This window comes from Penicillium waksmanii (genome assembly GCF_028829765.1).
Source record: "Penicillium waksmanii strain IBT 27052 chromosome Unknown utg000005l:1.0-5232799.0:1.0-5237142.0, whole genome shotgun sequence".
Taxonomy (NCBI): domain Eukaryota; kingdom Fungi; phylum Ascomycota; class Eurotiomycetes; order Eurotiales; family Aspergillaceae; genus Penicillium; species Penicillium waksmanii.
The window spans coordinates 684,615-699,520 of record NW_026643252.1 but is presented as its reverse complement, the minus strand read 5'-3'; the positions used below and the strand labels follow the sequence as shown (position 1 = coordinate 699,520).

The 14,906-nt window shown below is 48.1% G+C and overlaps 6 protein-coding genes across 6 annotated transcripts; 5 read left to right on the top strand and 1 right to left on the bottom strand.

Moving 5' to 3' along the window:
• Nucleotides 1-128: 128 nt before the first annotated feature.
• Nucleotides 129-3,793, bottom strand: N7481_005167 (uncharacterized protein; the record flags this gene model as incomplete). The annotated part of the gene is given in 4 exon segments (XM_057264386.1): nt 129-833; nt 883-1,350; nt 1,370-3,657; nt 3,709-3,793. The coding sequence occupies 4 exon segments, from the start codon at nt 3,791-3,793 to the stop codon at nt 129-131; spliced, it is 3,546 nt and encodes a 1,181-aa protein (XP_057122106.1).
• A 425-nt stretch (nt 3,794-4,218) lies between these two features.
• On the top strand, nt 4,219-7,064 carry N7481_005166 (uncharacterized protein; the record flags this gene model as incomplete). The annotated part of the gene is made up of 2 exons (XM_057264385.1): nt 4,219-4,383; nt 4,446-7,064. The coding sequence occupies 2 exons, from the start codon at nt 4,219-4,221 to the stop codon at nt 7,062-7,064; spliced, it is 2,784 nt and encodes a 927-aa protein (XP_057122105.1).
• An 838-nt stretch (nt 7,065-7,902) lies between these two features.
• On the top strand, nt 7,903-8,299 carry N7481_005165 (uncharacterized protein; the record flags this gene model as incomplete). Its single annotated transcript, XM_057264384.1, has 3 exons — nt 7,903-7,912; nt 7,984-8,106; nt 8,181-8,299. The coding sequence occupies 3 exons, from the start codon at nt 7,903-7,905 to the stop codon at nt 8,297-8,299; spliced, it is 252 nt and encodes an 83-aa protein (XP_057122104.1).
• Nucleotides 8,300-8,730: 431 nt separating this feature from the next.
• Nucleotides 8,731-9,684, top strand: N7481_005164 (uncharacterized protein; the record flags this gene model as incomplete). The annotated part of the gene is made up of 5 exons (XM_057264383.1): nt 8,731-8,790; nt 8,849-8,941; nt 9,010-9,163; nt 9,233-9,483; nt 9,559-9,684. 5 exons carry the CDS (start codon nt 8,731-8,733, stop codon nt 9,682-9,684), a joined length of 684 nt encoding a protein of 227 aa, XP_057122103.1.
• Nucleotides 9,685-10,140: 456 nt separating this feature from the next.
• On the top strand, nt 10,141-10,845 carry N7481_005163 (uncharacterized protein; the record flags this gene model as incomplete). Its single annotated transcript, XM_057264382.1, has 1 exon — nt 10,141-10,845. The coding sequence occupies one exon, from the start codon at nt 10,141-10,143 to the stop codon at nt 10,843-10,845; it is 705 nt and encodes a 234-aa protein (XP_057122102.1).
• An 846-nt stretch (nt 10,846-11,691) lies between these two features.
• Nucleotides 11,692-13,134, top strand: N7481_005162 (ankyrin repeat domain-containing protein; the record flags this gene model as incomplete). Its single annotated transcript, XM_057264381.1, has 1 exon — nt 11,692-13,134. The coding sequence occupies one exon, from the start codon at nt 11,692-11,694 to the stop codon at nt 13,132-13,134; it is 1,443 nt and encodes a 480-aa protein (XP_057122101.1).
• Nucleotides 13,135-14,906: the final 1,772 nt, after the last annotated feature.

The following is a 14,906-nucleotide window of genomic DNA, read 5'->3' as shown; positions in this document are numbered from 1 at the left end:
TCCACTGTGAGAATCCTTCTTTGTATAACTTAAAGCTATACGTGAAGAGCTATGGTTATTATATACATCAAAATTTGTTGGTATATGTCGTAATTCGGGTTGGTGGGTATATCGCGCGGTGAAAAGATCTAAAGCTCTTCTGGGGCGTCGGAAACTTGCTCACTGCTGTTTTCGCTCTGTTGCACAACCGGCTGGATTTGGAAATGTCCCATCTGGAACAAGACGGTTTGCCATTCGGGCTTCCCGGTTCTTTGTACCAAAAAGTAGTCCGTGTCATCGGGGAACCACCTCTCTTTCCGCACCGAAGCCTTGTTGCCCCCTTCCAGTGCTGCTCGGCTGGCCCGAGTATTCCTCTGCTTCTTCTCTCCATGGCGATTCTGCTGGTTCGACAATGCGCTTAGATAGTCACGATAATGCTTCAAGCGCTCGTCAAAAACCATGATAGAGCGAACATAGGGCGCGAGGTCTTCAGTGATAGGAGACAACGCGTTTTCAAAAGAAGGAGAGAGTCGACCGGTCATCAATGTCATTGTATAGTTGAACCTCATGAGGGGTTCGAAAACTTTCTGGAACTCAGTCAATTTTGAGGGAAAGACCTGTCGGCGAACGCCAGACTGCCGCCAGCCATTGAACATTTGACCGGCGTAGGCCGATTCCATATCATCATGGCGTGTGCGGAATGCCTTGGAGATTGACGCAGAGAACCAAAGGCCAATGGTTTCGCTGAGCGCAGTGTATTCGGGCGCTAAACTGGCTTGAAGAAGTGGATAGGCCTCTATATAGTTCGATCGATGGGAGTTGGGGATCGGGGGCGCGGAGATATCAACAGAATCCTAATCAATGGTTAGTGTGAACGCGGTCGCCAGATCAGAATGAACTTACCTTCAACATGTCTAACTGACAACGAGAGGAAAGAATATCCAGAGAGCTTCTCATATCTAAATAATCCATCTCCCGATCAAGTATATCGAGTTTCTCCATTCTTGACTTTGCGTGAAAGTCATGCGGAGGCAACTTCTCAACCTCGCTGAATCCAGCTGCATCCTCGGAGTCCTGAATTCCGAGTCTCCACCAGTGCAAGGTATTCTTCAAAGCTTCCGTCTCCTTCTCTTCGGAATCCTCACCCAGCAAGAGGTCTCGGTTAAACCAGCCCATATAGGGCTCGTATGTATTGAGACTTAGAACACGCGTCCGATCTCCGTTTTCGTCGGTGTTCTCTCTCCGGGGGCCAGGAAGGAAGAATCCAGTCGAGACCCGCTTTGTCACTGCCAACACCGATTTGACACCAAAAGTTGAGATCCATGAGCGATCTTCGAACATCCATTCCAGACGCGTCAAAAAGCTTGCTGACTGCATCCCTTTTCAAGACATGGCCTTCGTTTGCAGCGACAAGAAGCAGGTAGTCGATTGAAATATCGCGAGTCGGCTTTTGATAACGCAAAATGGCATGCAATGACATACTCTGAAGAGGCAGGAGGCTCTCGTCATTACATGTGATGACGATCGGTCGTCTCGATTGGCTGATTAATGTCAAAACACCCGTCCAGAATTGTTTGTCATCTTCGAAAAGAATATCAACTTCCTCGAGAAGGATCAAGGATTGTTTCTGTTCGCGAGTAGGCTTTTCATCTGTCTGCGGCTTGGGGCTCGTCTTGGCGGATGTCGTATCGGACCCGGGGCTTTTTGACGGCTTGCCTTTGAAGAAGCTCATGAGCTTGTTTTGTTTGGCTTCATCGGCAGGTTCCGAGGGTCGTGGCTTGGTAGGCGCGTCGTCGGATTCGTTCAGGAGGTGCACCAAGTGGTTTTGTGTCATGTCCCCGACCTTCTCCAGCATATCTCGGGCACTTCGTCGGCTACCTGCGTTGATCTCAAATATTTCAAAATCAAGTTCTTTAGCCACAGCATAGACCGAGGCTGTCTTTCCAGATCCCGGTGGGCCACTTAAGAGTATCGCATTGGTGAGTCGGCTCTTCTCTGCAGTCCTCGCAAGATCTCCTGAGCGAATAACAGTTTTCTGACCAGACACCGTTACAGGACCCGCCAATTCATCGTCCGAGCCAGAGAGATTATCCATTTCGGACTCCTCTTCCTCACTGGATATTATAAATCCGTCAAGCTTGTCCGTTTGCTTCTTCCTCTTCTTGCGTTTCTTCTCTGCGTTCGATTTCGTGGTTTCTTTTGATGGTTTCCCTGTGTCAACGGCAGTGATTTTGAGATGCCGTAACCAGTCACGGAGTACATGAGCCTCACGTCCCACTTGAAGGACATCTTCTGCTGCTTTGGGTGCATATTTGTGAGCCCAAAGCTGTGCTTCGTACTTCCCGCAATCAAAGGCTGAGAATGATGAAAGTAAGGACGATCGAAGGTTTGAGATGACCGGAAGGGACAAATTTTTCATTGAACGTGGGTCGGTTGCCCAAGACATTTGATTGTCGATCGCTGTCTGGAGAACTCGACCACTTGCAATGTGGCGTCCGGGGACACGAAGAGTTGGACGGAAGTCATTGTCGTCTTTTGAAGCTGGAGCTGCAGCCTTTCGTGCCCGGGAGGTACTGACAAGAAGAGCGTTCTCGTCATCGGCGACCGAAACCACTCGTAATTTTGATTTCCTTTGGTCATTCTGAAAAGCCCGGAAGATAGATTCGTGGGTCTGAGGGGAATCAACAGACCTAATATGAGCTAGATCTCTAGGCGGCCAGAGTGCTTCAACGAGCTCTGGAAATTTCGCTGTCCGGCTACTGAACGAAGACTGAATAGAGGTCCAAGCCCGGGGCTCACGCTTCTCGACTGGGGTGTCGCGTGATGTTTGATTGGTGAATGGCCTTTGGGCTGGTGTCTCCGAGGTATTTGTGGACTCAGGTATACAGTCTGGATGGGATTCCTGGGTGGGTTTCTTGAGGAAGAAAGGATGAGTGGGTTTTGCTGGCTTCTTCACCTTGGGCGGCGCCGGAATCAATGGACGGACAGGCGCAGGTTTATGCGTCGAGTGACCGTGAATGATGTCGTCCACCAATTTGGCTAGCCTTTTGTCATCTCCAGTGCCGTACTTGAGAATTGCTAGTCTGCTTTCGGTCTTTCGGGGTCGTCCGCGTTTCCCGGTTGTTCGTTTTTGGTCTGGAGCCTCAATAGGTATCGGGGGAGAAGAGCTAAGCAGCCTCCCGTTTAAATTCAGCTTCACTATTTTTCGCTTCCTATCGGGTGCAGGGTCTGAGACTGCGTTGTCGGGCGCGGCTGGCGTTTTCTCGGGGGCAATGTCGAGAGGGGTCGGCCCAGGCAATAATTGTGGAAGGGCTGCTGTGGTATTGATCGCCGGGTCGATAGAAGCTTCAGCTGAAGCTACTGGTGTCGATATATCTTTACCCAACCATCCTGCTAGCCCAGACTGAAGCGGCGCATCATCGCCGGACGGTTTGAGCTTCTCAGTCCTGTGTCTCTTTCGCCGACTTGCATTCAGGTCTTCCTCCGGACTCCGAGGGATTGGATGATTGGCAATCGAGGTCTCGTCGACTCCCTGCGCTATGGGCTCAAGTTCGGCTCTTATTTCGGTATTTGAGCATTGGGTGCCTACGGAGGCAGATTCGGAAGTGAAAGTATTCGGGGGAGGAATCGCTGCTGTCTCGGGCTCCGAGGGCGTTGCCTGTGAAGTGATGCCAAAATCTAAAGACTTTGTTAATTGATGAATTTGTTGAAGGGCTCAGCTCATCTTACCTTGACGGAAGAAGGGGTGAACTGCTGGCTGCTGGCTGTGCCCCATGGCCACTGACGGGTTGGAGACGATCGTGTCCATGGGCATGTTCTCACTTCCACCTCAAGAAAAGAACATTGGAGGGATGTGACGCCAAGGAGATATCACATTGACTAGTTGGGAGTATGGGAGGCTGAGGCCAGCTGCAGAATGTAGAAGATAGAGAGTCCGGAGTAGTAAGAGTACAGTACTCGTAACCTCGCTCGTCCACTTTACACGCCGCAGATCACCCTCCAACACGACGCGCCTGTCGCGTCGATATCTGATTAAGTCAGCTGTATTATGTCAGCCGGAGTATTGAACACGCTAGTCCGGATTCAGCCTAGCCTTTAGTGGGTCCGGGCCGTTGTTTGGCCGAAGATTTTTTTGCGGATTGAGACTTGCAGCTTCACTTGGATCAGAGAAGGGAGCAGATATCAAGGCTTTGTCAAGCTGAGATCGTGATTGTCATTCTGATTGTGATCTCTGTCGCCATGGATCTACAGTCTCCGTCTATTCTGGCACAATTGCCTCGCCCCCTCCATGCCTCCACGGGTAAAACTCGTATCGGCGATGTCTACAGTCTCGCCGATGCGAAAAAGCGCAAGCGTTATGAAGTCGCGGTCACCGTTGATGGCGAGGCTGTGAACATTTACAATGTACGAACCACACCGCCACGTTATTTCTGTAGATCTGACTAACAAATTCCCTCTCCCTCTAGGTTCAAACCCCCAAACTCGTGACCTCCTACGCCGTGCCACCGCAGTCTTCTTTTTCTTGCCGACCATGCTCCGTCCGCCGCAAGCTGTCCAAGAAGTCCATTGTTAAGAGACAAACCTACACTATTGCCACGAAGCCTGAACATCAAATCAAATGCTTCGTGGAGGAGATTGGGAATGGTTTGAGCGCACCCGTGATCACCTCTTCGAATGCCACCATCACCGACTCCAGCAGCCCCGCAAAATTCGTTGGAATCGTCCCTTTCAACACCGAAGATGAGGATAAGGTCGATCCCTTTGATATCCTAGCCGTTCACGAGGATGGTCGTGTCCGACGGTTGTCCTCCGACTTGAAGACTCAACACTGGAGTATTCAACACAGTGAAATCGCCAAAGTGTGCACCACCCACCTCGTTCACTCGTCCTTTTTGATCGACCTCGAGGATGCGAAAAAGACTTTGTTCAAGAGACGACAAGATTTGGCTGCGCTTGCCCTGAGCGACTCCACAGCCTCCAGCACCGAGGAACCGTCCATCCTCCTAGTCGTGTCCCACCCGCAAAATTCCGACCAGATTACTTTGAGCGATGTCATTGTCCAAATGTTCTCTGTTCCTGCGAACTCAAAGTCGGGCGGTCTTGAAGAGAGCCAGCGCCTTCGCCACCTTCAAACGATCCAAGTTCCCGCGCCTACCGGACTCGACAAAGTCAACACGAATGCGCTTCAGTGGAGCTTCCACGCCGGTTCCGCCGGACTCCAGCTCTCCTTTGAGAACGGATTTGTGAATATTGATCTTTCCCAATACTCTCCTTCCGTCACTTCTCAATTCGTACTGGACGAGAAGTTCTCATCGGTCATGCGTGTCTCCCCTCAGTGCGTTATCGGCGCAAGCGAATCTTTGATTGCAGTGTACGACACTCAGTATCAATCCATTCAGCGCAGTATCGCTGCCAGCGATGTCCTCTCTGCGGGCGGGTCAACCGCTGAGCCTACAGTCTTTATCAGTTACTTTGCGAAACTTGGAATGGCCGTTGCGGCTAAAGGAAACACCCTTGTCGGATTCGATCTGACTTCTTTGCATAGCCACTCCGGTCCCTCTCTCAAGCGATCGCGCGATGGCTTGCTCATTGATGCTATTGGACGAGGTATTGGTTCATCTGCTACACAGTGGGATACGGTATCCAAGAAGCACCGCTCTGAGAACATGGCATCCCTCCATTTGACTTCTCCTGAACAGGTTGAGAAATGGGATCAATTTACCAAAGATATTAACGAGGCGACAAAGTCACGCGATGGCACAAAGTTCGACAAGACTGTTCGGGATTACTTCGGTGCCTCTGAGTCTCAGCAACTCCCCGCACGAGGACAATACGTCAACCCCGAATCCACCCTCTTCTTGCTATCTAAGATCTTCGCGATTGAGGATTCTGCTACCCAAGATAAAACCTCGGCGTCTTCTTCATCTCAATTGCGCATTGTCCTGTGGCCCTCTGTGACATGCGGCTGGCTTGTGCGTTTAGGTCACCTGTCGCCGGACAATGTTGAGATCGCGCTCCGTCGCGCTTACAAGCCTCGCATCCTCCAGTCCCTTCCGACTGGATCCTTCGTGCAGGCTTTGATCGACTCGGATCCTTCCTTGAAGCAGGTCAACCAGGTGCTCCGTGGTCCTGCTGTTATTTCGCCCAATGAACTTGCCTACGCCTTGAAATACTTCCTTGGTCAAGCCCGCCTGCACTCCGGTGCCTTGGAGGAGACGGCTCGCGCTATCACAAACGGAGACGTGGCTACCCCAACCCAAGAATTGACCCGCCACCTTGGCGCTGAGGATGCTGCTTTGAAATATATCTTCTTCGGCCTGAACCATACTCTCAGGAAGATCCACTCCCAGCCCCAGGTCTCTATTGTTCAGTCCCTCCGATCAAACCTGTCGCGCGCAGACCTTCTTACCATGGTCCACCACCTCCGTCTTTCTCTCGCTACTGGCGGCTCTACCTCTCGTTTCACCGAAAACCCTCCTACCCCGATCACTCTTGATCAGATCACCCCTTCCCTCTCCCTTAATACCATCATCGATCTAATTACTGCATCCGTTGATGCCGTTGGCCCATCTGGCTGGGTCTCTGCTCTCCCGGCAGTGAACGATCTTGACGACGAATCGGATGAGGCCATTGCCTCCGCCAGCCGCGAAGCGGAGCTCATTGCCGATATGAAATCCGAGGTTTCCGCGGCCCTTGCCGGCGTTGAAGAAGCTACCTACCTCAAGGGTATCCTACGCGAGTATCTCAGCTTTGCCAGCCAGGCCGCCACCTCGGCCAACCCCGCGGATGCTACCAACGGCACGGTCAGCGAAGTTACCACGGCTCCTCAATCTCAACTGGTCCGCCATGAGAAACTTAATGGTGCTGATCTGATGATCTTCACTCGTCCAGGTGAGGGTGAGGATGGGTATGACGGTGACGCTAGCGGCAAGATGCTGCCGCTGTCTCTTAAACCTACTTCGGCCGATGTTTCACTCGCCAAGAAGAAGTCTACTGGGGAGACCAAGGCCCGTAGCAGTCGTGAGATTGGATACCTTCGTCGCAAGGCTGTCGGGCAATACTCTTTCGAAAAGCTCGTTGTCTAAGCTTATGGTCTCTGGTAGACATGCTTTTCGTTTCGATCTCATACTATTGTAACATTCACGAACCAAGTATCATAGGAGTCTGGTGGGGAAAATAAATATTGGCATTCTTTTAAACTTAAACTCAAGCTGTTTGGCTCTACTCAGCACCTACTACTACAATTCCGATACGATCGGCCCGGTCATAGACTCGGAATGAGCCGCTTGTACTAGTTCGTAGTACTACCATGTACTATTAGTAAACCCAGGGTCCATGTATAGCGATGAGTAATTTCCAGGGGTTCAAGTTCCAGCCTTGAATGTTTCACCTCAGGGCTTGAATCCAACAAAATCCAAGTTGTGGCGAAATCTGGGTGCCTATATGTCACGATATATACCTACGTAACAGATTTCCCATGCAAAGTCTTGGCTTTCCCTTTCCGATTTAGTGCTCAGTGAGCGCCGCTTTTGCTCTCTGAGTAGTACACTTGCTAGTTCCACCGATCAGTCTGACAATGCGAAAATCTATTGTGGCGACTCATCGTTCATTAGGAGCGGTCAATGGCGGGACAAAGACGATGAATACAAGGACCTTTCTTTTTCCCTTAGGGACAGAGGGTCCTCTCAAAGGCCATGCGAAACAGGTATCAAGGGCCTCGCGATTTACTCACAAGGTGCAACTCACAAGGGAATCCTTCTCTGCAATTATCAGGGCCTTCTCAGTGACGATACCGACCCCAGTATTGCGGGATCTTATTTCAGTGCTGCCAACCTGGCCACAAATGTTAAAGAAGTCCCTATTGATGCTCTTGGAACTCAACTCAGCTCAGCATTAGTGCATGAGATGATTCATCTGGGAGACATGACGCAATGTAAGATTCCTCAGGGTCGCATAAACGTACATGTCGATAAGAAATAACTAACCATGGCTCTTGTTTTGCAGTTCCACTTGTAATTGATCGGAAATCTCAGAAAACCGAGAAGTATGGTTATGCCGAGTGTGAGGCACTCGCAGGTCAGGATGCGAGCTGGCACAATTGCGATTCATTCGCAATCATCGCACGAGGTAAGCGTCTCTCTCTCCCCTACCTAGGTATTTGAATAGACGTCGCAGAACAATGACTAACTTCACCCTCTTAGCATTGTATATGAACACCTACTACAGTGATAAAGACGTCCTGAAGAGGATTGCGGATGATAAACAACCACCTGCAACCGAGGTGAATGGTCCCAACGGCTTTAAGGTTAAAAAGAGTTGAAAAAGAAAAACTCAGATACAGGTGCCAAATGTATTTAAGTAAACAAAATTCTGGCTTAGATTTCGCAAAAGATTTCCTTACATATCAGGGCTAGATGAACTTTCGTATTCAATGGTTGTTTAGAGAGATCCAAATTTGAACCAAGTAATGAAAGCCTTTCCAGAAAGCCTTGTAAAATAAATTGTAATAATAATAAAAAACAAGGATTAACACGTACAAGTCCATACAAGTACATACATAGCTGTTTGCTTTAGGCCTGCCTCGCCTTGGCCCCGGCCCCCACTTGCTCCCCCCCCACCGTCACGGGACATTCGATCCACATTTGCCTATCTGTGTTCAACTTTCCTTTCCTTTCCCTCCTTCTTTTCTTTCAACTGCATTCTCTCTATGTTGGACCCAACGCTGTTCTTTCTACGCAGAATCTTTCCAACATGGATATCTTTGAAAAAGCGCTCAAGCTAGTAGTTGTTGGCGACGCACGTGTTGGCAAGGTAAGGTCATATCGTCTGGATCGCACAAGGATGACTGAGCCTAAATTTTGTTTTGCAGTCAAGCTGGGTATCCTTCCTATTAGATGACTTTTATGAATCTGAATATACCCCGACGGATGGCTATAATCGTGTGAGAATCGACTTCTTGACTGTGAGTTTTATTTCCCTCTTATACCCTACCATGAATATCTTCTTATATAGGATGGGTATCGGTTATAGGATTGTGGGCAGGCCAAAATTGATTTCTGGGATGTGTCTGGGTCTTGTAGTACAGCTCAAGATAGGGCTAGGTGGATAGAAGGTTGTGATGCTGCCATTATCATGGTTGATCTAGCAGACCAGGCTAGTATCGAAAACACAGTCTCTTGGTATAGTAAGTTCTGATTCTTAAAGTTCTTTCTGCTATCAGGCCTTTTCAGTCAGCTGATATCTGGTTATATAGAGGAGATTAAGTCTTCCCAGCACTCACCCTCGCTACCAGTCATAATGTTTTCCTGGAAGGCCTATGAAAAGACTGATGAGCGGGCAATCGACCCAACAAAGATCTCTTGGTCTGATGAGCTGGACGACACGCCATTCTATCACACTACTCATGTAGATCTTAATGTGAAGTCAAATAGAATCTTTGCGAGTCAGTCTGATAGACGACCTATTGGATGGATCATAGAAGAACTGACGGGTCACCCCGACGTGGTATGTCATTTGAATCTCTTTACTCTCTACTACAACCCTTTTACCCTTCGAAATATGAACTTATCTTTTCTTTAGTGGTTCGATATAGTTTACTCCCCGGATGAATCCATTAACCGGCCTTTTGACCCCGATATTCTCAAACAAATTGCACCTGAGGCATTCTCGATAGTTCTCGACCACGACGACGACGATGAATTGTGATTAAACGAGGCTCCGGACCGCTTTTTACTTAATCGTATCGATTTGAAGAGCCATACTTTTATCTCACCATAGCTTATCTAGTGGCCGAGCAACCGCTTCTTTGAAGATCTTTCTCCTCATGCTCGGTATCTTGAATGCCACTATATTTTGACATATTGCTCTGAACGTATCCCGATATTAATACTCCGTAGCTATATTGCCCCTAAGATACTTAGCGGGTCACGTGGTCTCAGATGAGGGGAATTGGGTATCTACCTGACGAGGCTGAATCAAGATCATCCATGCTTATTGTTCTTCCTCCATTTCGCCCAATTCCTCCCTTAATTTTCTACCCGTCACTGAACGCCTATTGACTATCCCTGGATTAAGTGAGCAGTAACAAGGACGCTACACCGCGTGCCTATTGGCCATTGTCGACTTAAGTGAACAAGAGCGAGACGGCCACCACCGACCGCCATGAGCGATCCACTCTCGATCGCAGCTGGCATCGCCGGATTCCTCTCATTAGGCATCCAAGTCACGCAAAATTTGGTAGATTTCTATTCAGAATACAAAGGCCAGGATGCCAATATTGCAAAATTCATTCAAAATATAGAAATCCTCCAAAGTACCCTTCGATCTCTAGAAATTGCAGTTCAACAACGCCAATCACAGCCTGACGCAGAGGATCTACTTCAAGAAGTCGATAAAGCGACACGAGCCTGCCACGACATAATCCAAGAGCTCCAGGAGGAGTGTCAGAAGCTCCATCCCAGATCAGATCCGAGTTCTAGCCTCAAAGGCCGAGTTCAAGCTGCTGGACGCCGTGCCACTTATCCGTTCCGAAAAAGCACGCTTCAGAAAATCGAAGAAGATGTTGGCGAGATACGTGAGAATCTGACGTTCGCATTGAACGTGCTGCAGTTTAAGGGACATAATCGGATTGAGGATGAAATATCAACTGTCAAATCTCTGCTTGAGAAAACCAACACAAACCAAATATCCTTCGCAATTCGTGCCTGGCTTCAGGCTCCCGATCCATCTCTCAACAAGAATACATTCTATAAAAAACACCACCCAGCGACTGGGCTGTGGTTTATCAGTAGTCCTCAATTCTTGAACTGGTTTGCAGAGCGAAATTCGTTTCTCTGGCTTAACGGATTTGCGGCGTGTGGTAAATAGGTTCTTTGCTCGGTCATAATACAATACACTTTCAAGTTTTGCGAGACGAAATTGAGCCTGAATCATGGAAAAGTGGGAATCGCATATTTCTTCTTTACTTTGACTGATGAGTCAAAGCAAGATTCTCAGGGCTTATTGTGTGCTCTGCTGTTGCAGCTATCAGTGCAGCTTGAAGGCGGCGAAAATGAGCTGGAGGAACTGCGTTTACTGTCCAAGACACCCACCCCCCCCAGAGGAAACCCTACTTGAAACCCTTCGGAAGTTCCTGGAGCGGTTCCAGGATAGGTATATTCTGATTGATGCATTGGACGAGTGTCCCAGGACCACCGAGGAAAAAGAGACGATGTCCTAAGAGTGATAAAGGAAATGCGCGCCTGGCACTTGCCAAATGTCCATCTTTTAGTCACAAGTCGGGATTACCTTGATATACGTCGATCACTCAATACTTCTCCCGAGTGTGTTGTCTTGATGAAAAATCAGGGAATTGACGATGACATCTCGAATTTTGTCTCTTACCAGCTCGAAAATGATACTAAGCTTCAGCGATGGAAGGCTCGACATGGCGAGATCCAAACCAAGATCACAGAGGGTGCACAGCGAGTGTGAGTATCCAAGCCGCTATAAAAGTTCTCCTAATATAGTATACTAATGCCATTTATATACAGTTTTAGATATGCGGAATGTCAACTCAGGTCTTGTCGTCAAGCCCGAAACCAAAATCAGCTTGAAAAATGTCTACTCTCTTTGCCTCGCGATCTCGACGAAACTTACGAACGCATGCTCTGTGGCATTGATGAAACATATGTTGAGGACGTGCGACGTATCCTGACAGTGCTTTGTCTATCTATGCGACCCCTCACTGTCAGTGAATTAATCGAAGCTCATGCCGTGGAGCTCAGCGAAGATCCGCCATACCTCGACCGCGAGGGCCGATCTTATGAGCAAGATGATCTCTTTAATATCTGTCTTGGACTTATAGAGATTGCGTATATTGAAAACGAAAATAAAGTGATCGTCTCAGTTGCTCGCATAGCTCATTTCTCCATCAAGGAATATCTTCAATCAGATCGTATTCGACAGCAGAAGGCAGAAAAATTCGCTATTGATAGTGGATCTGCAAATGCTGAACTGAGCCAGATCTGTCTTGTCTATCTCTTAGACCCGATTTTGTCAGACGGTGATATGGATGAAGCAAAGCGACAGGCATTTCCTCTCACTCACTTTGCTGCCGTGCATTGGTTTGACCATTATCAATCTTCTCGAGCAGACCCGGAGTCTGAAAGACTACTGTTGAGGCTCTTTAAGAATGAAAACAACTCATTCGTGATCTGGGCCAGGATATACGAGATTGACCGTACCTGGGCGCCACGCTACTTCTGTGAAAGATATGTGGATAGCGTCACGTCTCCCATCTACTATGCATCGTACTTAGGACTAGAAAACATCCTCAGAGCTATTTTGGATATGTACGAGGAGAGACGCAGTCTACTAGACTTTATAAATCGCCCGTTCGGAGTCCACCACAATGCACTCCAAGCAGCATCACACGAAGGCCACAAGAGAATTGTCCAAATGTTGCTTGACCACGGTGCTAAAATCAATGTCGAAGGCGAAGCAGCTGGCGGTGCACTTTATGACGCATCATCAAATGGTCACTACCAGGTAGTTCAGATACTGCTCAAACACGGTGCTAAAGTCAATGCCAACAGAGGTGATTCCGGTACGGCACTTATACCGGCCTCAGCTGGGGGTCACAATCAGGTCGTTCAAATGCTGCTAGATCATGGTGCCGATGTCAATGCCTCGGGTTCTCAGTATAGCAATGCGATGGCCGCGGCATCACACTATGGTCGTGACCAAGTGGTCCAAATACTGCTAGATCATGGTGCTTATGTGAACGATCCAAACGCATATGGCAATCCTCCGCTTACTGAAGCATCAGAATTTGGCCACGAGGCTATAGTCAGAATACTACTAGATCATGGTGCTGATGTCAATGCCTCGGGCTCTCAGCTACATTATGATTTTTATGCTACGAGCGATCCAGACCCATATTGCAAACCGATAATTAAAGCATCAAGAAATGGCCACGAGACCATAGTCAGAATGCTACTAGATCATGGTGCCGATGTGAACGATCCAAACACATATAGCAATCCACTTACTGAAGCATCAAGAAATGGTCGCGAGGCTATAGTCAGAATACTACTAGATCATGGTGCCGATGTGAATGGTCCGAAGAAATCTGGCGAACCGCTGATTGAAGCATCACACTATGGTCGTGACTAAGTGGTCCAAATACTGCTAGATCATGGTGCCGATGTGAATGATCCAGAGAAACACGGCAAACCGCTGATTAAAGCATCAAGATATGGCAACGAGACCATAGTCAGAATACTACTAGATCATGGAAAGTTTGCGAAGTAGGTTCTAATCGACGTGAGTCTCCTCAGTTTCTTAATGAAGATTCCGTTCGCGAATACCGAGTATTGAAGACCCTCCGTCAAATATCTTCAAAGTTAGTTGATCACCCCCGCGTCTCTGAGCTCAACTCTAGCGGTCGGACTTTCTGGGTCAAATCGCCGCGCCTTTACTGGGTGCCGCTCTTGTTGCGAGTCAAGGCCCAGGACTTGGATCTTGATTCGCTACTTGAATTACAGCGAGCACTTCAGGATTACACGAAACTCTTATATAAGAAGGGTGTCGCATATCAAATCAAGCCGGAGTACCTTTGTCCAATCAAAATGGCGCATGGTCACTGGAAATTGTATCTGGGTGGCTGGATGGAAGCTGATTTCTCTTCGGACGAATCCCAGGCACAGTCTGAAGAATGGCAAAAACGCGAAGAGGTGCAGCTTAGCGAAATAACGCAGATTTTTGCGAAAGCATGCGCGACGATACAGGCTCAAACGCAATAGTCATCATCACAAAGTCGGCGGCTAATGGCGTCCATAAATGGTTCGGCGCTCATGCCGTATTGGCGTTTTTGATTATTGATACCCCCATGTTTTGATTCATGTCTCAATTCACACTCGAATCTGGAAATACAGATACGGGGACACCACTATAGTCGGTATCGAATGTCTCCAGTGCATATAGTCTCTTCCGAACTTACATAATAAGACTTACTGCCTGACTCTTCTTAGCTCGTACACATTTATAATGCAACACTAATGTTATATTTCCAGAAATAAATCCGGGTTTCTGGCGAATATCATGCTCTGGAAATTCTGCAAAAGCCAAAGATCTGAAAGACGTGATTTTATTCAATTAAGTTTGTAGTTAGTAGATTGAAAGTAATGTGGCTGCGATCAACGTAAGATGATGCTGTGTTATGATTAATCTCAGTCAATCTTGGGGGCAGACTCGGCGTGTGACCTACTATATATGAAAGGGAAAAGAATCATAAATGGCAGAGAGATAGATTAAGCCGTTGCCAACAGCTAAGTTCTTAGGCCTGACGTTCAGCGCTACCTGCGGCGGAAGAAACATATCCGACAAGCAATCAAGCGAGCAACTAAGGTCATAATTGCCCCCGCTTGGCCACAACATCCACGCCCAGAACCAACCCGCCGGCTCTACCAGGCCTGTGTCACACCAGCTGTAGATTACGCATATACCGTTCGGCACGATCCCTCTCTGCGACAAAACCTAACTTCGACATGTTAGGCAAAAGGCAGCTATGCAAAGCAGCCCAATTGCTGATACACTGTATCGATATGTCTAGCTGATAAATCTTCCAAAGAGCGGTGTGTCTTACCTTAGGAAATTTCTAGTCATTCAAATACTAAGTCTTTTACTTTTCTCTAATCCTCTACAAAGTGTATCTTCAAAGTCACGAGGGGAACATAAGTGAAACTCAGAGACAGGTCCAAAGTAGACAGACATTAGGCATTATCAGTGCCGGTGCCTGCAGCACCATTTGGACACCAGAGGGGGGTGGCCCGGCTTTCAAATTTGAAAATAAAGAAACGCCTCGCTTACTCTACAATAACTACCAGATGTATAAGAGAGTTGTCCGAAGCTTTTAGTGTCCTCTAAGATTTCCTCGAATTTAAGTG